This window comes from Spermophilus citellus, assembly GCF_964194105.1.
Source record: "Spermophilus citellus genome assembly, chromosome: 17".
NCBI classification, from domain to species: domain Eukaryota; kingdom Metazoa; phylum Chordata; class Mammalia; order Rodentia; family Sciuridae; genus Spermophilus; species Spermophilus citellus.
This window is the reverse complement of record NC_138199.1, coordinates 54590497-54614222: the sequence shown is the minus strand read 5'-3', so window position 1 is coordinate 54614222 and position 23726 is coordinate 54590497. Positions and strand designations below refer to the sequence as shown.

The window sequence follows — 23726 nt, the reverse complement described above, 5'->3', positions numbered from 1 at the left end:
ATGGACCAAGGTAGCTTAGGCGTTTTTTGCGTGTTGTGTATTGCGGACTTAACCGGGGGGTGCTTTACCACTGGGCGCCCTGAGATCATCCTCCCTTAGCCTCCCGAGTCGCTGGGGTTACAGGGGTGCGCTACCACGCCTGGCAAGGTGGTTTTAACTTTACAAAACGTGAAGCGCGAGCGCGACTTAAAGAGGGGAAAAAGCCATCTACTCCCGAGGTCGGTGGGAGCCTGAGGCTGACGGGCGCGGTGCTGCGGCGCATGCGTGGCGCGGCGGCGGGCGCAGGCGTGGCTCCGCCCTGCGCGCACTATTTAATCCCAGAATCCTTCTGTGTCGCACTAGAATGGCCGCACCGTTCTGAGACTGCGGATACCGGCGCGGCGGCGTCAAGATGGCGGCAGCAGTGGCGGCGGCGGCAGCAGCGGCGGCTGCAGCTGCATCCCTTCAGGTGCTGGAGATGGAGAGCATGGAGACGGCCGCCGCCGGCTCAGCGGGACTGGCTGCCGAGGTCCGAGGCAGTGGCACGGTGGACTTCGGGCCCGGGCCGGGGATCTCTGCCATGGAAGCAAGCGGGGGCGATCCTGGCCCGGAGGCTGAGGACTTCGAGTGCAGCTCCCACTGCTCGGAGCTGTCCTGGCGGCAGAACGAGCAGCGGCGCCAAGGCCTTTTCTGCGACATCACTCTGTGCTTCGGCGGCGCCGGAGGCCGCGAGTTCCGGGCCCACCGCTCCGTGCTGGCTGCCGCCACCGAGTACTTCACACCCCTGCTCTCGGGCCAGTTTTCCGAGTCGCGCTCGGGCCGGGTGGAGATGCGCAAGTGGAGCTCCGAGCCGGGGCCCGAACCCGACACGGTGGAAGCCGTTATCGAATACATGTACACCGGCCGAATTCGCGTCAGCACCGGCAGTGTGCACGAGGTGCTGGAGTTGGCCGACAGGTAGGTGAGGGCGGCGGGGCCGCGCCGCGGACCACAGTCACTGCACTGCTGCGGGGCAGCCAGTGCGTTGGGCACCGAGGATGCGGCCGGGATTCTGCCGAAGGCGCCCTGCCCCCAGGGAGCGTAGACTGCAGGTGGAGGGACAAAGGCGATGAACAGCAGTCAGTATGTGATGAATGCTGTGATGACATTTAAAAGTAGTGAAAGGCTCGTTGTTGAGGAAAGACCTTTCTGAGAGGTGACATTTAAACCGACCTCTAGATGTCAAAAAAAAAAAAAAAATACTGGTGCAAAGATGGAGGATGAACATCCTCAGGCATGATCCCGTTTGTCTTACGGAGGGAGGGACTTTAAAAAGGAAAATCCTTTGAGGTGGGATCTAGTGGGTAAAGGGAAGAAAGGGTGTGTGACATGCGTTGGAATAAGGAGTTTAGATTTTACTGAGTGTAATGGGAAGCTGGATAAGGAAGTGATGTGATTTAAGTATTTTAAAAGATGTCTATTACTATGGAAAACGCTTTGTAGGGAGCGGGAATATATGTTCCAGAGACTGTGAGGAGGCAGTATCTTTTTACGTCTTCTATTTTAACAGATACCTAGTGAGCACCTATTATGGGTCAGGGCAGACTCTAGACTCTAAGGTACTTGGAATCCAGCCTTGAGCAAAACAAATGAAAGCCCCTTTCCTCTTTGAACTTACATTTGGAGACAGTAGGTAAAATGTAATCTATTGCATGATGATTATTGCTCTGAAAAAAATAGCGTGGTGGAGGGTACATACATAGAAAGCCCTGATGGAGAGGAACTGACTTTTAAACAGGGTGATAGAGAATACCTTTTGCAAGGAAATAAAGGAGGTAAGGTAGAGAGTGTTTCGGGTATGAGACACAAGTGCAAAGCCCTAAGATGGAGCTGCCAATATGAGCTGTGTGGCTAGATAGAGGGAGCTGAAGCCTTGGGATGGTAATTCTGATCCTCTAGGGCCTCTGGAAGCATAGGAGCTTTTACTTTGAATGAAATGACAAGAAGAATGGTGTAATTTGAAAAACTAGCAGAGACTAGTGTAAGTTGTTGGAATGGTGGTGAAAGCTTGGATTGAGAAGGGAAAGGAAAGGTGATGGGAAGGTCTGACATCTGTTGTTATATTCTCCTCTTCCCCCTCAGTGTTGGAGATCAAACCCAGGGCCTCCTGCATGCTAGACAAATGCTCTTCCACTGAGCCACACCTCTAATGCCCCTCCCCTCACCAACATCTGTATTGTGAAGGTCAAGTTATTGTTAAGAGGTAGAAGGGTGCAGAAGAGCAGGTTTGGGAGGAAGGTCAGTTTGAATTTATTCAAAGAGATATCTACCCTAATATCCAGAGTATACAAAGAACTCAAAAAATTAGACAATAAGATAACAAATAACCCAATCAACAAGGACCTGAACAGACACTTCTCAGAGGAGGACATACAATCAATCAACAAGTACATGAAAAAATGCTCACCATCGCTAGCAGTCAGAGAAATGCAAATCAAAACCACCCTGAGATACCATCTCACTCCAGTAAGATTGGCAGCCATTATGAAGTCAAACAACAAGTGCTGGCGAGGATGTGGGGAAAAGGGTACACTTGTTCATTGTTGGTGGGACTGCAAATTGGTGCAGCCAATTTGGAAAGCAGTATGGAGATTTCTTGGAAAGCTGGGAATGGAACCACCATTTGACCCAGCTATTCCCCTTCTCGGTCTATTCCCTAAAGACCTAAAAAGAGCATGCTACAGGGACTGCCGCAGTCTTGGCTGGGCACAGAATCACGAGCCACTCAAGCAGGAACAAAACTTTATTTGAAAAAGCCGCCAATACTCCGTAGGGCGCCGGCAAGCCAAACCCGGTCCTCCCACGCGGGCGTCTCCGGAACCACCCGTCCCCCGGAACCGGGGGCCGGACCTCCCCCGGAATTTCCTCCTACTATCCTTCCCCAACCAATGGGAACTCTCCAGGAGTCCCGTAACTTGAGTCTGGTAGCAGGCCAAGGTGAACAGCAGGAGCCCAATTTGCATATGAATGTAAATCTTAACATAATCATATCATCTCAGTGGCTAGCTGGCGTCACTTTACAAGCAAAGGTGCCATGCATCATTTATCTGCTTGTGGCTCCTAGCAAGGGACACTGCTACATCGATGTTCATAGCAGCACAATTCACAATAGCAAGACTGTGGAACCAACCTAGATGCCCTTCAATAGATGAATGGATAAAAAAGATGTGGCATTTATACACAATGGAGTATTACTCTGCATTAAAAAATGACAAAATCATAGAATTTGGAGGGAAATGGATGGCATTAGAGCAGATTATGCTAAGTAAAGCTAGCCAATCCCTAAAAAACAAATGCCAAATGTCTTCTTTGATATAAGGAGAGTAACTAAGAACAGAGTAGGGACGAAGAGCATGAGAAGAAGATTAACATTAAACAGGGATGAGAGGTGGGAGGGAAAGGGAGAGAGAAGGGAAATTGCATGGAAATGGAAGGGAGACCCTCAGGGTTATACAAAATTACAAGAGGAAGTGAGGGGAAAGGGAAAAATAATACAAGGGGAGAAATGAATTACAGTGGAGGGGTAGAGAGAAGAGGGGAGGGGAGGGGGGATAGTAGAGGATAGGAAAGGCAGCAGAATACAACAGACACTAGTATGACAATATGTAAATCAATGGAAGTGTAACTGATGTGATTCTGCAATCTGTATACGGGGTAAAAATGGGAGTTCATAACCCACTTGAATCAAAGTGTGAAATATATCAAGAACTATGTAAAGTTTTGAACAACCAACAATAAAAATAAATAAATAAATAAATAATTAAAAAAAAAACCCAAAGAGATATCTAGGTAGATGGTTGGGTTAGAAGAGCATCCTTGAGTTTTAGGCATCATGGTACATGCCTATAATCCCAGAAACCTGGAGGCTTAACCAAGAGGATTGTGATTTCAAGGCCAGCCCCAGCAATTTAGCAATGCCCTCAGCAATTTAGTGAGACCCTGTCTTGAAATAAAAAATGAGGGCTGGGGATGTGGCTCAAGCGGTAGCGCGCTCGCCTGGTGTGCATGCGGCCCGGGTTCGATCCTCAGCACCACATACAAACAACGATGTTGTGTCTTCCGAAAACTAAAAAATAAATATTAAAAAAATTCAAAAAAAAAAAAAAAGAAATAAAAAATGAAAGGGCTGCTGATGTTGCTCAGTGGTTAAACACCCCTGGATTCAATCCCCTGTACCAAAAGAAGAAGAAGAAAAGCATTGAGTTGCTAAGTCAGGTTATGGGGGGGAAAAATCAAGAAATCATGAGGAAAAACAATGCAAGAAAAGCCTTATCAAGCAGGAACATCTCATTAAACATAAATATATTTAAGAAGAAAGTATTGGAAGCTAGACATAAAGATTGAGGGAAAAATAGCATATAAGTGGTAATTAAAGCCATGCAATGACTGAAATTACTTAGAACAAGTAAAGGTAGAAAAAGGGAAGGGGGAAAGGGGCAAGCAAAACAACCCTGGAATTCTCCAAAATGATAAAGAAGCTAGCAGAGGAGACTAGTCTCAGAGGTGTAGAAAGGAAGAATGTCAAGGAAGGAGTAGCCTCTAAGTGATCATTGGAGGTTGTGATGGCATTGACAAGAGCCTGCAAAGACTTGCTATAAAGAGGGTAGGTCTGGCCAGGCATGGTGGTGCACACTATAATCTTAGCTACTCCGGGGCTGAGGCAGGAACGTCACACATTTGAGGCCAACCTCAGCAGCTTAGCAATACTGTGTCTCAGAATTTTAAAAACTGGTGGGGAGAGGAAATATTGATGTTACAGGAGTTGGGGGAATGATAAAGTATGAGGCTGGATTAATTAGAAGGCAGGGCAGGATGGGCATATCCCTGAGAGAGGGAGTTCCTTAAATGAAAATGTGAAGAGAAGGGTCATTGCGCTCAATGAAGCTTTGTTTGTTTTTGTCCTGTGACCTTGTGTTTTTCAGACTTGCCCCTTTTGGTGGGAAAGTAAGGGTAAGGAGAGAGGACTCCAAGCAGTTTACTTTTAAAACTATCAGGGAGGGAGGATGAGCATTTGCCTTGTGTCTGACACTATTCTAAATGCTTTGTAAACATCTCATTTTATCTTCCCATCAACTCTGAGCCTCCATCCAAATATATTCTGTTGGTGGTCTTGCTTACCTAGCGGGAAACTTGTAAGGATCAGAAATAATAGCACATGCCCCCAGCATAATGCCTGTCACATGACAGATGCCAAGTGTGTGAAGTGTTGTTTTCAGAGAGCAGTGCTTCCAAACATCTGTCTAAGGGAACATACCTCAGAGTTACCTGTAGCACCTGACAAACATAGAGGAGTTTAAAGGCAGCCTAGGAATCAAGTGACCCTGGCACCCAGTCTGTGTGAGAGCCATTAGAGCCCTTCCCACTCTCCCTTGTCTTTGTTTTATATCTAATATGTATGTTTTCATAAGAGAGTGAAGGCAGCCTTTCTCATTTATCTTTTTATCATCATACTTAGGGTAGTTATTAAGCACAGTAACCTTAATAACAAACATTTATTGAATTAAGATGGGCCTAGTTTGGTGAAGTCATCTTGATATTTTTTGAGGTTCTTCTCAGCTCTAGAATTTACTCTTCTTAAAGCAGTTGTCTCAAATTGGCCACCCTTGGGCTGAATGCTGCCAGATTTATGATTTTGGCTAAAACTTTGTGTGTGTGTCTTCTGTAGTGGGTTTTTTTTTTGTTTGTTTGTTTGTTTGTTTGTTTGTTTGTTTTTGTTTTTGTTTTTTGTGGTGCTGGGGATTGAACCCAGGGCCTTGTGCGTGTGAGGGAAGCACTCTACCAGGAAAAATGAGCTATATCCCCAGCCCTCTTCTGTGTTTTAAATGAATTGACTTTAAGTGGGCAGGCAACATCCTGTCAGCTACAAGCCAAACTACTTTCTTCTGTTTTTTAATCTACACTGTCCTATACATGTGTTTTTTGTTCTTGTGCTTCTATTTTGTTTCCTGATTTCAGATGGTAGAACTTGCCTTCTTGTCCCTGCTTTAATGAGAATCTAGTTCAGAACAAAGCCCCCCAGTCACCTCATCCTCTCTGATAATCTAAGGAGAATCCTCTGGTGAAGAGGAGAATAAGACCTCTGACATAAAGCCTAGACTACTCTTCCTTTTGATATCTAGGAAGTCACAGTTCCTGCCTTGCTCTTACTTTAGACTATATAGTCATACTTGATAAAGCCTTTCACCAAGACCTTGCCTTATGTAAGATGACTGGGTATGGTGGCACATGCCTGTAATTCAGTTACTTGGGAGGCTGGGTGCGGTGGCACATGCCTGTAATCCCAACAAAGCAGCTTGGGAGGCTGGGACGGAGGATCATTTGTGAGTTCACAGCCAGCCTCAGCAAAAGTGAGGTGCTAAGCAACTCAGTAAGACCTGTCTAAATAAAAATACAAAATAGGGCTGAGGATGTGGTTCAGTGGTCAAGTGCCCCTGAGTTCAATTCCTGGTACCCACCCCCCAAAGAAAATAAATAAAAAGAGCTGAGCATGTAGCTCCCACACCCTTCCCCAATGGATCCCCAATACTGCAAAAAGCAAAAGAGAAGGCCAATGGCTAGGCATAGTGGTGCATGCCTGTAATCCCAGCTACTTGGGAGTCTGAGGCAGAAGAATTGAAAGTTCAAAGCCAGGTATAGTGGCACACGCCTGCAGTCCCAGTGGCTTGAGAGGATGAGGCAGGACGATCTCCAGTTTAGCCAGCCTCAGCAAAAGCAAGGCGCTAAGCAACTCAGTGAAACCCTGTATCCACATAAAATACAAAATAGGGCTGGGGATGTGGGTGAGTGGCCAAGTGCCGTTTAGTTCAATCCTCAGTAATCCCCACCCCAGTCCTCCCACCCCTGCCCCTCCGCCCCCAGAGAAGAAAGAAAGTTAAAGGCTAGGCAAGCCACTTAGGGAGACCCTGTCTCAAAAAAATTTTTTAAAGGGGCTGAGGATGTTACTCAGTGGTAGAATCCACTTAGGCTCAATCTCCAGTACCACAAAAGATAAAGAAAAAAAAAAAGGAAGAGACCAGTGACTAGCAAGGAATTAGGAAAGAATGGCAGAGACAGTTTGGTTTGGAATTTGCCTTTGCTGATGATAAATTAAAATGAAAATAAAGTACAAGACTATTTATTATACTTTGTTTAATTATATGTTCCAGAAAAATCTTACAAAATTTAAAAAGTATTTTATACCTGAGTATATTTTTGATGTATGATATATAATTATATATAAACTAATATTAAAAATGTATTTTTACATAAAGGTGAATTTTACTTATACTTCCAAGTATACTCTTTTCTAGCCTGAGCTTTCTGATTTAGGGAATTTTTTCTTTTTAGATGTGCATCATGTGAGATTAATATTATTTTATTTGTTTCATTTATGTGCTTTCAAAATGCAACCACAGAAGATATGCACATTTGAAAATTAATCTTTTACTTTTTTCTTAATTCTAGATTCTTATTAATTCGCTTAAAAGAATTTTGTGGAGAATTTCTCAAGAAAAAACTTCATCTCTCAAATTGTGTGGCCATTCATAGTTTAGCGCACATGTATACCCTGAGTCAACTTGCTCTAAAAGCTGCTGATATGATACGGAGAAATTTCTACAAAGTCATTCAGGATGAAGAATTTTATACCTTACCTTTCCATCTCATTCGAGATTGGCTTTCAGACTTGGAAATTACGGTTGATTCTGAAGAGGTTCTCTTTGAAACAGTTTTGAAGTGGGTTCAGAGAAATGCTGAAGAGAGAGAGAGATACTTTGAAGAACTTTTTAAATTGCTCAGGTTGTCCCAGATGAAACCTACCTATCTTACTCGACATGTCAAACCAGAGAGGCTGGTGGCCAATAATGAAGTTTGTGTCAAGCTGGTGGCAGATGCAGTGGAGAGGCATGCTCTGAGAGCTGAGAACATACAATCTGGCACATTCCAGCATCCCACTTCTCATGTCTCATTGTTACCTCGCTATGGGCAAAATATGGATGTGATCATGGTTATTGGAGGTGTGTCAGAAGGAGGTGATTATTTAAGTGAATGTGTGGGATATTTTGTTGATGAGGACAGATGGGTGAACCTGCCCCATATTCATAATCACCTTGATGGACATGCTGTGGCAGTAACAGAATCCTATGTGTATGTTGCTGGATCGATGGAACCAGGGTTTGCTAAAACTGTGGAAAGGTACAACCCAAATTTGAATACATGGGAGCATGTTTGTAGTCTGATGACAAGGAAGCATTCTTTTGGGCTAACAGAAGTTAAGGGGAAGCTGTATAGCATTGGTGGACATGGCAACTTTAGTCCTGGCTTTAAAGATGTGACTGTTTATAATCCTGAGCTCGATAAATGGCACAACTTGGAATCAGCACCAAAGATTCTTCGAGATGTCAAAGCGCTCGCCATCGAAGACCGATTTGTGTACATTGCTGCCCGCACTCCTGTGGACCGAGACACTGAGGATGGGTTGAAGGCTGTAATTACATGCTATGATACAGAGACTCGACAGTGGCAAGATGTGGAATCTTTGCCACTTATTGACAATTACTGCTTTTTCCAGATGTCTGTGGTCAATTCAAACTTTTATCAGACGGCATCATGCTGTCCCAAGAGTTATTCTTTAGAAAATGAAGAGGCAGTAAGAAAAATTGCCAGCCAAGTGTCTGATGAGATCCTTGAAAGCTTGCCTCCAGAAGTCCTAAGCATTGAAGGAGCAGCCATTTGTTATTACAAAGACGATGTCTTCATTATTGGAGGCTGGAAAAACAGTGATGATATTGACAAACAGTACCGGAAAGAAGCCTACCGATACTGTGCAGAGAGAAAAAGGTGGATGCTCCTTCCTCCCATGCCACAGCCTCGTTGTAGAGCCACTGCTTGTCACGTCAGGATCCCATACCGGTACTTGCATGGCACACAGAGATATCCTATGCCTCAAAATCTAATGTGGCAGAAGGACCGCATCAGACAGATGCAAGAAATACATCGGCATGCCCTGAACATGCGGCGAGTGCCAAGCTCCCAGATTGAATGCTAAATTCTCTACCACATGCAGTTTATAAACTGTTCTTCATGTTTAAACATGAAGCTGAAGATACCCAGACTGTTACTTGAAAAAGTATGTCGATAACTTATTTTCTACCTGGAATGATTATAACTCAGTGTAAAGGAAGTATAGTTAAAAACTGAAGAATGGGAAACTGAATTCAATACATGGTAATTTTTGTTAGTTTGTGATCTTTATCTGTCTTTAGTTTGTGTGTGTGTGTGTACAAGCTAAATAAGATCTTATTAAAGACAAGTGGAAAAAGCAGGTCTAATTATTTGGCTGTTTTTCTGCCAACAAGTTATAACTCCTTTGTCTTAAAGGATTTATGTTTTGAAAATGCTTTAAGTACCAATTTTGTTTGCACATTTCCTTTGATATTCCTTTTCGTTTTTTATAGAATGGTTGGTTTCAACAAGATCAGAATTTATGCATTGAGCCCTGGTCTGCAGGAGGCATGTGCAATAGTGAGACTGAAATTTAAAGGAAAAAGCACAATATTTTAGCAAGATGATTTCAGAATGTTTGCATTGATATTTTTTGTATGTGTTTATCTAGAAGTGCTGTTTTGTTCATTTCTAGGTGATTGGCTCATGGTTTTTTGTTTTTGTTTTGTTTTTACTTCTTTAGCAGCTATTTATAGACTTAAAGCCTTCACCCTGAGATATGGTAGTTGGCAAAAAATTGAATCCAGAGGAAGTTACATATGTGAATTTGTTTAAGAAGAAAAGTTTTTTTTTTTTTTTTTTTTTTTTTTTAACAAGAAGATGAAGAAGAAAAGTATTATAAGTGTAGACTGAGAAATCAAAAGAATTTAAAACTTTTTTTTCAGGAGTTGCAGGATTATTTGAGGATATGTTAATGAGTTTAATGCTTATGACAATCGATACTCAATGCCTTCAGTTTTAAGTTTTGCTCTAATGCATGTTATGTAGAATCTTCATTTCTTTCTAAAAGAAACTTTTCAAAATGGAAAGAAAGTAACAATTTGAAGAAATGTTGCTAAAGAGAAGCCTTATTATTTCTGGCCCTGATTGTTGTAATATTTTATCCAGTTGTCCTAGACTTGTATTAGAACTTTGCCTGAGCCTAGAATACCAAATTTGGGTGCATTAATCACTGCAACTTTCCTTTAATTTTGTGCATTATTCTGATTCTCTGACACTCCTGAGCTTATATGAGTTAGCATTCGGGCTGATTCTTTCAGCACTCGGTTAACATAAAGGACTCCTATTTGGTGGTTTGCAATGTGGATCCTGTATTTTCAGAAATGTCTTTACCTTTTTAAAAAATTCTGGAATACCATTTTAGAAGTCAAAGTCCAAGTTCAATGATTTTTTTTTCCTCCAGCCTATAGTTAACCACCTACAGGTTGATAGTGATCAAACTATCAAACCATCAAGAGAAAGGCACAACCAGAAACTTTGGCTCTCAAAGAACTTTCCTGAATTTTCTAAATTGTTTTTTTTTTTTAATTTTTTATTGATTATTTAAAGCATTACATAGCTCATGATATATCATCTTTCATACATTAGACTCAAATTGTGTTTTGAACTCCCATTTTCACCCCAAATATAGATTGCAGAATCACATCTGTTACATATTCACATTTTTACATAATGCCATATTAGTGTCTGTTGTATTCTGCTACCTTTCCTATCCCCTACTATCCCCCCTCCCCTCCCCTCCCCTCCCATCTTCCCTCTCTATCTCCCCTGCTGTTGTTCAATTCTCTCCCTTTTTTTTCCCTCCCCCTTGCCCCTCATAGCCTCTTATAATTTTATGTATCCTTGAAGGTCTCCTACCATTTCCATATGCTTTCCCTTCTCTCTCCGTTTCTCTCCCCCCATTGAATTTTCTAAATTGTATTCCCACCTAGGAAATCGGTTTTTAAACCATTTAATTTAAACTGGAGTAAGGATGGGAAACTGCAAGTCTGTTTCTTCCTATGAATACATTATTATCCTACCACACTACTACATTTCTCTCAATTTCCGTTTCTTCGTAATTATTTTTTAGAAAGCCATTTGGGTTCTGAGAAGCACTAATTCTTTGGGAGAGGTCTATGCAAGTAAGACAGAATCATCAAAGCTCAATGATTTATCTCTGATGGGCTCTGCTAGCAAATTTACTTTTCATGGTTATGTTGAAATAATTTAGTATCTCACTAGGATGCCAGTTTTTCTCCAAAAGAGTGTGAAATATTGTTTTGTTTTATTATTATTTTTTTTTAATTTTGAGACAGGGTCTTGCTAAGTTGCTGAGGCTGGCTTAGAACTTGCTCCTGCCTCAACCTCCCAAGCTGGGATTATAGGTGTAGGCTGCCCACACCCAACCTGTTTGTTTTTTGATCTCACTTTCAAGTTGTTTATAGGGTCATTTTTTTTCAATGATGTGATAGAGTGATAACTAATAAGATTTAGGTATAATCTGGTTTTAATAACTTGATCAAAACTGTTATTTTTTAACTCAGCAGGCAGCCTAGGCCTTGACTGAAAGAAGGGGTAAGTCCTTCATTGCATGATGATGTGTGCAGGTTTTCCTGACTACTGAGTTTCTAATTTTTATATTTGAATTCACACTGTGACTTCACATAGTAACTTGTGTTTCTAAAATATCCTAACTCACTTGTTGATAAGGAAACAAACCAGATTTGCTTAAATCTGTTCAAGGCTGACATTCTGAAATTCTAAACTGGAAATAAGACTGTTTGGAATGGTTCTAATATTATGATCAGGCCTCAAGTGGCTGTTTGGGAAAGAAGTTTTCCTTTTGATGAAAATTCAAAATGGTGTTTGGTAATTTAAGCAGTTTTTAAAAACACAGCTTAATAAAAAAAAAAAAACAACAGCTCAATGAGTACTCATGCAAACCTTTGTTCTATTGCTTTTGTTTTTCTTTGGTGAAAGGGAGAGAGAGGAATTGATAATACCCCAAAAAAGTAATAACTATACATAACTTTTGGGGAGGCTGCTTTCATCTTAGAATGGGGTATCCTTGAACTATACCTACCGTTACCGTAACATGGTTTTTTAAAAAATCAGTAGTATAAATTGAGAATGTCAGTCATGAGCTTAGTGTTTAATACATCTCACTTGGAGTTATTTGCATGATTAGTCTTGTGTATTTTGATAGTCAGTTTTGCTTTTGCTGTGCCAATTCAAAAATAATGTTTTTGCTAAGAGCTCTTAGAATTAATTGACATCAGTTTTGTTTTGATCACCTGGTTTTGTATAGTATTTCTGGGACCAAAACATTTATATTAAAGCAACAACACTTGACCATTTTAACGTAGAGCATAAGTTTGAAGCCAGAAACAGTTATCTATAGAAGATTTGTGTGCTTTTGTGTTTTAACCCTTTCAGGCTGCTGGCTAGGCAGTTTCTAGAGCACTATCTTTCCTCACTTATCTCATGACTGGTGTAGCATGTGATATGTTTAAAATATTTCATTTTGTGCTTCATGATTGTCATATCAACACTATACTCTAGACAGGTGAGCTGAATTATACATTTATTTACTCGGTCTGATCAAGCAAAACTAAAGGAATTTTTTTGGTACTTTCCTCAAACTGAGCTTAAATAAAAAGGATATATCGGCCACATTTCATGTCTTTGAAAGTAAACAGTATCGTGAAACACTCTGCCTACACTAGAAAAATAGGGTGCTTTAACTGTCGAATATTTGAGAAACTCCTCAGTCTCTCCTCCACCATCAACCATTTGACACAGCTTGTCACTCCAGTTTGTGACTTTCTTAAGAAGAGTCCATATTGTTGTTTGATGCTCACATTGTAACGTAGGTTCTGGTCACTGGACCAAAACAAAACAGCTCATAGTTGAGTGCTACAATACAGTAACATAATAGTCATTTTGCTTTAAGGAATTTAATTAATCAAATTACTGCTCTTTATCCATGGCTCCTGTAGGGCTTTCCTCTTACTCTGTGACCATTCCTACAAATATCTTACACTTACACTAAAGCACATAAGCTAAAGCACTTGTTAGCTTAATCCTCCTACTTAATGCACTCGTGAAAAACAGTGCTTGCTAGGTGTTTGAAGACATTACAATCCATGTGCTAGGGCTCATTGAATTATTTATAATTGATATTTAGTTGTTAACAACTTTTTGGGCTAGCAGTATCCAGGCCCCTATGCAAGGTATAATCTTGACTGTCTCCCTTCAAGTCAGAGGAGATGTAGTATTTAGAAGATTTGAGATTACGTTTTAAAATAACTTGTCTTATGTTACTGAAGCTATCTTGCTCTGTGTTAAAGCTACTAATTGTCTCAATGTAAGTTTTCAATAAACATATTTCTTTAGAGCTGGTTTGCACTGTGTGATTTTTTTAGTTGTGTACTGGTGAAGTTAATTACATTCTTCCCCTACTCCCTCATTTATCCAGCCCTTGCTTCCCTTAAGTTGAACATTTTCCAGTACTCTTACAAGTTTAAAGACTGCATTTATTTAAAAAAAGAATTAATTCTTATTGCTTAGACTTTTTATTAGCTAAATGAAGAGGCTCATACAGGTAGGGTACTTGTCGAAGCGGAATACTTTACTTCATCTCGCAGTGCTAATCCTGTGAAGTTGTCCCGTCTAGCTGCATATTCCCCAACATTGGCCAGCCCCGGTACCACACAGCAGCTCAGAGCACTTCGGTATATACTCATGTCATGAGCGTCATACCACTCGTCGGTCTTTTCATCATAGCACTCAACATTAAAGGTGGTGGTAAAGCCATTAAAGCCACCTACCACAAACAAGAGGTCATCCACTACTTCGATGCCAAAATTGCTACGTGGATTAAACATAGTGGGGATCGTACGCCAAGTATTAGCCACTGGGCTGTAGGCTTCTGCACTCCTAAGTCGATTAGCTCCATCAAAACCACCTACCTGTGGATTGCAAAAGAAACATGGTTGGCTGGTAACCATTGCTTCTGTTCACTGAGGAAACCCTCTTGGGACTTCAGGGCCTGGAGAATACACCTGTAATCCCAGCGACTTGGGAGCCTGAGGCAGGAGGATCACAAGTTCAAAGCCAGCCTCAGCAATTTATCGAGACCCTAAGCAACTTAGTGAGATCCTGTCTCTAAAAATATAAAAGGGCTGGAGGTATAGTGGTAAAGAGCCCCTGGGTTCAATCCCTGGTACCAAAACAAACAAAAAAAAATGAAGCCCTCTCTTGGGGAGAACCAGTGATCTCATGCCTCCCTCTTTTCAAATGCTTACCAAAGGTACACTAAACCTGTTTGCTAACAAAATCTATTATTTTTTCTTGTACAAGACAAACTTACCGCATATACATGTTCCCCATAAGCAATTACACCTATTCCACTCCTCCTGCTTCTCATGGGTGCTATGACTGTCCACTGATTACTCTCAGTGTTGTACACTTCTGCTGTAAACAGGCATTCATTTCCATTAAACCCACCACATATGTAGACCTGCATGAAGAGAGTTGAGAGTCTGTTAAAATTGCTCTTGGGAATAGAATCAGTGTGTGGCAGGGGATATATAATGCCAGTCTGTATGATCAATTTTTCTACATATGCATGCGTTGCTTTTTCTTTTTTTTTTTTCTTTTTCTTTTTGGACTGGAGGTGGAACTGAGCTTCATCCACAGCCCTTTTTATTTGGAGACAGTGTGTTGCTAAGTTGCCAAGGTTGGCCCTCAAACTTGCAAACCTCCTACCTTGGCCTCCCAAGCAGCTGGAATCACAGGTTGCAGGTGCTGCATCATGGGTTGTTTTCTTGTGTGTGTTTTTGGTTGTTTTTTGTTTTGTTTTTTAATTGGAGATTGAACTCAGGAGCTCTTTACAACTCGGCTATATCCCAGCCCTTACTCATTTCTTATTTTGAGACAGGATCTCAGTAAATTGCTAAGGCATGAAATTCTGATTTTCCTGTCTCAGCCTCCTGAGTCCCATGCTGGAATTCTAAGCATATGCCACCACACCTGGCCTTTCATTGCTTTTTGATACATAAAAGTTACAAATGATCAATCATTTGAGGAGAAAATTCAGTCAGCTCTCTGTTTACTTGGGTTCCACATCCATGGATGCAACTAACCAAGGACTGAAAATACTGGGGAGGGGGGGAATTGTGTCTATAACGAAAATACACAGACTGTTTTCTTTCTTTTTTTTTTTTAAGAGAGAGTGAGAGAGGAGAGAGAGAGAGAGAATTTTTTAAAATATTTATTTTTTTTAGTTCTCGGCGGACACAACATCTTTGTTGGTATGTGGTGCTGAGGATCGAACCCGGGCCGCACGCATGCCAGACGAGCGCGATACCGCTTGAGCCACATCCCCAGCCCCACAGACTGTTTTCTTATAATTAATTCCTAAACAATACAGCATAACAACTACTTGCATAGCATTTACATGGTATTAGGTATTATAAGTTAAAGTATGTGGAAGGGCCAGGCATGGTGGCTCACACTGTAATCCCAGCAGCTCAGGAGGCTGGGGCAAGAGGATTGTAAATTCAAGGCCAGCTTCAGCAACTTGCCCTAAGCAACCTAGTAAGACCCTGTCTCAAAATAAAAAGGGCTGGGGATGTGGCTCAGTGATTGGGCACTTCAGGTTCAATCCTCAGTACCATAAAAGCAGTGGTGCATGCCTGTAATCCCAGTGTCTGGGAGGCTGAGACTGGAGGATCTCGAGTTCAAAGCCAGCCTCAGAAACATCAAGGCACTAAGCAACTCAGTGAGATCCTGTCTCTAAATAAGTCACAAAACAGGGCTGGGGATGTGGCTCAGTGGTCAAGTCCCCCTGAGTTCAATTCCCAGTACCTCCCCCCCCAAAAAAAAAAATGTATATGGAAGGAGTTGGGCATGGTCGCACACACCTGCAATCCTAGTGACTCCAGAGGCTGAGGCAGGAAGATTGCCAAGTTCAAGGCTGGCCTCAGCAACATTAGTGAGACACTGTTGCAAAATAAAAATTAAAAAGGGCTGGGTGGGGGCTGGGTTGTAGCTCAGTGGTAGAGCACTTGCTTCCCATGTGTAAGGCGCTGGGTTCAATCCTCAGTACCATATAAAAATAAGTTTAAAAAAAATAAGTTAAAAAAATAAAGATATTGTGTCCATCTACAACCAAAAAAAAATATTTAAAAGAAAGAGGGGTGGCTTGGGACATAGCTCCGTGGGGAAGCACCTCTGGGTTCAATCCCAAATACCAAAAGTTAAAAAAAAAAAAAAAAGTATGTGGAAGGACAGAAGATACGCAAGTTACCATGGCACTTTAGATAAGGGACTTGAACATTCATGGATTTTAGTATCCACAGGAGGTCCCAGTCCCTGCGGAAACCAAAAGATAACTGTACTGCACAGTGAGTCCTGCCACTTTGTTTTCCATCCTCCCCACCACGGGAAGAACAGCAGCACTTCTGGGCTTGTTCCCGTTTCGGGCCTCCCCTCCCACCCTGGTTCTTTACCTTCCCATAGAGTGTCGTGGCGCTGGCATCGCTCCTTTGTTCATGCATGGGGGCGATGAGTGTCCATTGATTAGTCTCTGGCTCATAACGCTCAGCAGTATTGAGACGCACGTAGCCGTCGAATCCTCCCATGGCGTAGATAAAATTGCTGAGGACTGTCACGCTGACATAGCAACGTCTCGAGTGCATCGGGGCCACTTGGTGCCAAGTTTTCTTAACTGGATCAAAACGCTTTACACTATTGAAGTAGTCTACACTATCGAACCCCCCAATGATATAAACGTAGCCTTTCAAATAGGCTGCCCCATGATAGGCACGAGGACTCTCTTCCTCGCAAGTGACATTCACCCATCTGTCTGCCCGAGCATCATATGCCTCAATGGCATTGGTGGGGCTCCCACCACTCCAGCCACCAATTGCAAACAGGATGGCATAGGGCAGGCGGGGCCTGGTGAGTGGGTTGGTGAAGTCAGAATTGGAGGGTCCGTTCATGTTTAGATCATACATGGCCTTCAGGGCATTAATGATGACTGGCTTGCATTCCTCGCTATCTTTGACATAGTCATTCATCTTAACATTGTTCATGAAGTACTCGGCATGCATTAGGGCCAGGCGAACCTAAGAAGGAAACAGAGAGAGTCATTCAGATGAGGTGAGGGTGCCTGGAAATCCCATATCCTTAAGATCCCTTTTACAGGCACTGCTGCAGTTATTTTGGATTGTTTTTAGATGAATAACTCAGTTTAAATATTTGCTTTTGGGAGGAGGCATACATTTGGATGCTGAGAATGAATTAGATGGAAGGTAACTGAAGGAGTCAGAACAGGACTATCAGAGCAGAAGAAGCTGTGGCGATTGTTTAGAAATTGAATATCTCTATCTCCATATGTAAAATAACACTAATTAACACCAACTGGCTACAGCTGTATGCACTACTCATGATTTGGTTTCTAGTCCAACTTGTACCTTGGGTACCTTGGGTTTGTGGAACTCATCAAATGGAAAAGGATGAAAGATGGCCCATTAGAATTCCTTGAAGGGACTCTCCTTCCCTGTCTACCAAAGAGAATTTTGGCCAAAGAACATAAGGGGTAGAAGGAACTAGCAATGTCAAAGAAAATTGCAAAATTCCAGACAATAGTAGGGATGCCTTCTATTTAGTACATGTAAATAGAGCCCTGGATCTGTCACACATAAGAATGTGGTTCTTAGGGACAATTCCTCTGGGATAAATCAATCAGGAGTGAGCAATTAGCATTCACAAAGAATAACTAAACTTGACCTTAGGAAGTAAAACTGAAATGTGCTGCTTCCTATTTTGGGGGTCATGGGAAATCCACTTTAAAATGGCCTCAAATACAGCATCTTCCTGTTTGACGTTGAGCTCATCTTTCTCAATGATATCCTTAAGTTCAGTGACCGAGAGCTCTAGAAACTCTGCTGAGACTTTCACCATCTCCTCGAAGTTGTGCAGTATGAACATGTAGGCCTTCTGCCTCAGCTCAGGGCAATAGTAGTAGTCCGTGAACTTGCAGATGCCGATACAATTATCCAGACACAGCTCCGACTTGAGGAACTCACAGCAACCCCTAACAATACCCATGATGTTAAATTGGTCTGCAGCAGCCAGCAGCTTCTCCACGTTGTCCGGGGTGATAGGCACGGTCCGGGTGTATGCATATTCAATAATTAGCTTCATCATATCAGGGGAAATGCCAGGAATGTTGTATACCTTCTTCTCAGTGTTGTTCCAGCCACTTGTAAACAAAGCTCTGGAAAAAAAAAAAAAGGAAAGAAACTAGCAGTCACAGAATATATGTCTCCCATCTCCCCTTTTCTGTGGTGCTGGGGATTGAACCCAGGGAACTATGCATGCAAGGTCAGTGTTTTACCAACAGAGCTACATTCCCAGCCCCTTTTCTTCTTGAGTTTGGACATTTTCTAAATAGTGCACCATATGATGGAAGCGGATTGGCCTGAGAAGGTGGGACAAAGACAAGTGCTTTATGCAGTAGCCAAGGAGAGAAACTTTCCAGGAACTGACTTTGGTCCCACTCTCCTTATCCTCATGATAACTTGGTCTTTTTTTCCCCCCAGTTTATGGATGGAGAATCTGAAATCTAGATTGGGAGGGAGTTGCACACCAAATTCAAATTCATGCTGGTACCAGGGGAAGGAATGCTTAACCACTGAGCCACATCTCAGCCCTTTTATCTATCTATCTATCTATCTATCTATCTATCTATCTATCTATCTATCTATCTATTTGTTATTTTGAGATGGGGTCCTGCTGAGTAGCTCAGGCTGGCTTTGAACTTGGGATCCTCCTGCGCCACTGAGATTACAGGGGTACATCACCCCACCCAGCCCAAATTCTATCTGGCTTAAGGAAATTACACTTGAGCAATACCCTCCTTAAATAAGTACCATTCAACAGCATATACCCAGAATTTGATCACTCTTTTTTTTTAAAGAGAGAGAGAGAGAGAGAAGAGAGAGAATTTTAATATTTATTTCAGTTTTTGGCGGACACAACATCATTGTTTGTATGTGGTGCTGAGAATCGAACCCGGGCCGCACGCATGCCAGGCGAGCGCGCTACACCCCCAGCCCCCAGAATTTGATCACTCTTCGCCTCTTATTGCTACCTGGTTGGTCCAAGCCATCACCATCTTTTACCCAGACTATCTAGAATAACCTAATTGATATTGCTTCTGCCCCTGACCCTCCAGCATTATAGTCTCAGCCCAGCAGCCACAGTGATCCTTAGAAGAGTTTATGTTGCTCTTCCATTCAAAACCTTCTGCTGACTTCCCTTTTTATTTAGAGTGAATCGCAAAGTGCTTACACACTTATCCCTCGGAGATCTGAACCACTCTGCCCCATTTCTCCCACTTTCCCCCACTCTGTTCCAACCCTGTCCACCTCCCTGCTGTTCTTGGAGCACCAGGGGTAATTCTCCTTTCCTACTGCTATTCCCTATGCCTGGAAGAATCCCCATATCTCCATATTTCTCTTTCCCTCAACCCCTTGAAGCCTTTTACAACATTACCTTGTCAGCAAGGCCTTCTCTGACAATCCTATCTACAATTGCAATCCAGAGTCCCCATCTTCCTTCTTTTTTCCCCTAGCACTTTAATTGGACATGTGTTTTACTCATTCCAATGCCTATTTCCCCAACTAGATAGTAAGGTTCATGAAAACAGGAATGTTTTTTATTCATGTTTTTCTTTCCAGTATCCATAATAGCACAAAATAGTCACTCAATAAATATTGAATAAAATGACCACTATCCTACAATTATGCATTGGACTCCTACTATGTAACTAAGTACTTTTTACCTAGAACAAGACAGAATTCCTGCTCTAATATATTTTGTTCCTTTTTTTCTATGCAGTTTAGTGGAATATCGGCTTAGAGATAGAATTCTTTTATTCCCCCCCTATGGTATTGGGGTTTAAGCAAGGGGTGCTCTACCACTGAGCTTCATATCCAATCTTTTTTTTAATTTTTTATGTTGAGACAGTGTCTCACTAAGTTGCCCAGGCTGTCCCTAGTGATCCTCCTGCCTCAGCCTCCAGAGTAGCTGTGCCTGGAGAGATCAAATTCTACAAACACAGGCTTTGTGCCAAATCCATCCACCTCTTGTTTTGTCCTGCCCACAAGTTAAGGGTTTTTGCTGTGGTTGTTGTTTTTGCATTTTTAAATGTCAGAAGGAAAAAACCAAAAGAATGTTTGTGACACCTGAAAATTAAAACATTAGTGTCCATAAATAATTTTGTTGGGGTGCAGCCACACCCCTTCATTTAGAGCTGTCTGTGGCTGCTTGCACAATGTAAATGCTGGGCCGAATAGTTGCAACAGATACTCCACGGCTTACAGAGCTTCAATATTTCGTATCTGGTCTTTCTGGGGCCCTGCTGTAGGGTTTAAGTGAATTTTGAGAATATTCAGCAACAGGTGGGACACAGTTATCATTTCTTCACTGGAGAAGATTACTCAGAAATTTTCAGGTCGTGGCCAGGCACAGTGGCACGTGAGTGTAACCCCAATGGCTCAAGAGGCTGAGGCAGGAGGATTACAAGTTCAAAGCCAGCCTCAGCAAACTAGTGAAGCCCTATGCAACTAAAAGAGACTCTGTCTCAATGAAAAAAAAAAAAAAATTAAAAGGGCTGGGGATGTGGCTTAGTGGTTATATGGTGAAATGTCTAGAGTCTAGGGGCTGGGGATGTGGCTCAAGCGGTAGCGCGCTCGACTGGCATGCGTGCGGCCCGGGTTCGATCCTCAGCACCACATACCAACAAAGATGTTGTGTCCGCCGAGAACTAAAAAATAAATATTAAAAATTCTCTCTCTCTCTCTCCTCTCTCTCACTCTCTCTTAAAAAAAAAAAAAGAAATGTCTAGAGTCTATTCCGAGTAAAAAAAGAAAGAAAAGAAAGAAATTTGGGGGGTCATGAACAAAATAGCTCATCTACTTCCTGGGTTACAATGAATCTAGTCAAAACTCCCCTTTTCTTCTGATAAATATTTCCTAGGTACTTTCTCTTCATCCTCCTTCCCATCCCCTCCATTTTTTTCCCTGTTACCAGGGATTGGAAACAAGAGCATTTACCATTGAGTTGCATCCCAAACTTTTTTTTTTTTTTTTGAGACTGGGTTTTGCAGTCAGGCATGGTGGTCCATGCCTATAATTCCAGTGACTCAGAAGGCTGATGCAGGAGGAGGATTGCAAGTTTGAGGCCAGCCTCATCAATTTAGCAAGACCAAGTCTCAAAAAATAAAAAAGACTCTGGATGTAGCTCAGAAATAAAGTGCCCTGGGTTTGATCCTCAGTACCTGCTGAGGGCCATTGCCAAGTAGGAATGACGCATCGATATTTCCTTGCCAGCGTACCCCATGTTAAATGGACTTGCCTTGGAAATTTGCTGTGACCTTGCATGTGTGTTTGAGAAAGGTGACCCTGCTCAATGACCAGGGTGGATCCAGGATTAGGGTGTATCCTGCAGTTTGAGGAAGTATCCCGCTCCTTGGGTTAAGGGCGTTCCCAGTTTAAGACCTTGGGTTTTAGGGAAGTTCGATGTTGAGGATTATTGCTGCTGGAAATAGGGCGTTCCTGCTACCTGAGCTCCCTTTGAGTTCTCGTGAGATTCAGAGAGTATTTGGGAAGAAAGCCTCGTGGAGTGGTGAATTGGGCAGAAGAACTGGGATTGCCCCAGAACGTGTGTGGAGGCCGGTGTGAGTTCGGGAATAAAGAATTGCTGTTTGAATCTACAAAGCTGTGGTGGCTCGTGATTCTGTGCCAAGCCGAGACATTGGCAAGTACCAAGAGGGAAAAAAAGAAGAAAAAGAGAGGGTCTTGATAAATTTCCCAGGCTGGCCTCAAGCTTGAGATCCCCCTCTTCAGCCTCCTGAGTCACTGGGATTGTAGGCATGCATGACTCTGCCTAACACCCGCTCCATCCTTGTTTATTTAATCCTGGGTTTTATTTTTCTGTTTTTTGTTTATGTATTTATTTTTTGTACTACTGGGGATTGGATCCAGGACCTGGCCCATGCTAAGCAAGCACTCTACCACTGAGTTACATCTCTAGCTCTTTAAAAATTTTTCTGAGATAGTGACTCCCTAAGTTGCTGAGGCTGGCCTTGAATTTGCAATCCTCCTGCCTCAGCCTCCCCTGAGTTGTTGGGATTACAAGCATGTGCCACTGCACCTGGCTTAACACTCTATTTTAAATGGTCTGTACTGGGACAGGGACAAAAGGTTCACCTGGAGTAGCATTGCCACCTGAATCTAAGTAGGAAATCCAGTATGGGAGTCTAAACCAAAGGTTAATTTGGGTGAGAATCAAGGAAGAAATCACATGGTCCACCAGAAGTTGGTTGACCTCAAGATGAAAATCAGAGAAAAGAGGCTTTGGGCCTAAGTTGTATCTCTGCTGCAGACAAGAACCAAGCTAGAGGAGCCCAGAGCTCTGACGTCCCTAAATTTCAGAGATGGTGAATGGAGAACCGCAAAAAGGCCTCAAAAGGAGCCCAATTTCCCCCTTCTTAGTTCAGCACCCTGTTAATACCTAAAATAGGAACTGCAGCTACAGAGGATGTTCTTGTGGGCATTGAACTCAAAGCCATTGACCTTGATGACCACGTCGCAGAGCTTGCCCTCTAGCCGAAGTTCATTGAAGATCTCACAGGTCATCGCGCTCATCTTCCTCTCCATGTGAGGCTGGTGGAACCGAGTGGAGGCCGCCGTGCTCTCCATCTCCATGGCACCCTGGGACCAGCGGAGCGAGGCTGCTCTCCTGGGGTGTCGGGGAGGGTTGTGGGGGGCCCCTTTAGCCAGCTGTCGCTCCTTTTCCCTACTACATCTTTCATATAGGGCCCATCAGGCAGCCCAAGTTCCAGAATCCTGGGCCCGCAGTGAGATCACTCTCAGGATTGTGCTCTCAGGTTCTGGAACTCCCTCCTGTCCCTGCCCCTTCCTTCCTCCCTCCTTCCTCCCTGCCCCCCACACCTCACAGACAGATGACCTTGAACCCAGAGCAGAACTGTTAGCACCAACACCATATTAGAGTTTTGGTTGATTCTACTTCCTGTTGCTCTCTTCAGGTTGTTCAGGTTCTGATCCCTGCAGCATCCATCCACCTTCCATGGCTCCCACTGGGCTCCCTGCACACTGAGTTCAAAGAACTCCAAGTTAGCAGAGGCAGAAGGGAGCAGTGAAGCTGATTAATTTCTTTTTTCTTTCTTTTGTTTTTGTACTGGGGATTGAACCCAGGGGCACTTTCACTGAGTCACATCCTCAGTCCTTTTAATTTAATTGTATTTTTTGAGACAGGGACTCCTTAAATTGCTCAGGGCTTTGGTAAATTGTTGAGGCTTTCCTCGAATTTGTGATCCTCCTGCCTCAGTCTCCAGAGTCTCTGAGATTACAGGCATGCACACCATGCCTAGCAAAAAATGATTGAATTCCATGCTGCCCAACTGCCCAAGGTCTCCCTGCACCCTAGATGTATTAGTCGCTCACTTTCTTCCATGATGAGGAGGGGTCCAACTGAGGATGGTTTAACAGAATTCACTTGGTGGCACCTTCCTATCCCCTCCCATCCGTCGGTTTCGTTACTCTTGCAAACTTTAGACCAGGAAATGACCACTCTTGCCAGAGTGTTGCTCCAAAGAGTGCAGAGTCACATAAGGCCCCATGACAGCCCAGCCCACGCACGTGACCCCA

General features: G+C 42.9%; 2 protein-coding genes across 5 annotated transcripts; one reads left to right on the top strand and one right to left on the bottom strand.

Annotated features, from left to right (window-relative positions):
• Positions 1-344: 344 nt before the first annotated feature.
• KLHL11 (kelch like family member 11) lies at positions 345-13361 on the top strand. 4 transcript variants are annotated; one of them, XR_014019382.1, is made up of 3 exons: positions 345-936; positions 7462-9124; positions 11526-13361. XR_014019382.1 is itself a non-coding variant. In XM_081271652.1 (2 exons), exons 1-2 carry the CDS (start codon positions 392-394, stop codon positions 9041-9043), a joined length of 2127 nt encoding a protein of 708 aa, XP_081127778.1. In that variant the 5' UTR covers positions 345-391; the 3' UTR covers positions 9044-10511. The 4 variants fall into 4 exon arrangements, 1 of the variants encoding a protein (XP_081127778.1); XR_014019383.1 differs by having other exon boundaries at positions 7462-9222; positions 11529-13361; XR_014019384.1 differs by having other exon boundaries at positions 7462-9222.
• A 216-nt stretch (positions 13362-13577) lies between these two features.
• On the bottom strand, positions 13578-23717 carry KLHL10 (kelch like family member 10; the record flags this gene model as incomplete). The annotated part of the gene is made up of 5 exons (XM_081271003.1): positions 22570-23717; positions 17779-18268; positions 16497-17114; positions 14354-14503; positions 13578-13952 (listed from the first exon to the last, which is right to left on the bottom strand). The coding sequence occupies exons 1-5, from the start codon at positions 22761-22763 to the stop codon at positions 13578-13580; spliced, it is 1827 nt and encodes a 608-aa protein (XP_081127129.1). The 5' UTR covers positions 22764-23717.
• Between the last annotated feature and the right edge of the window lie 9 nt (positions 23718-23726).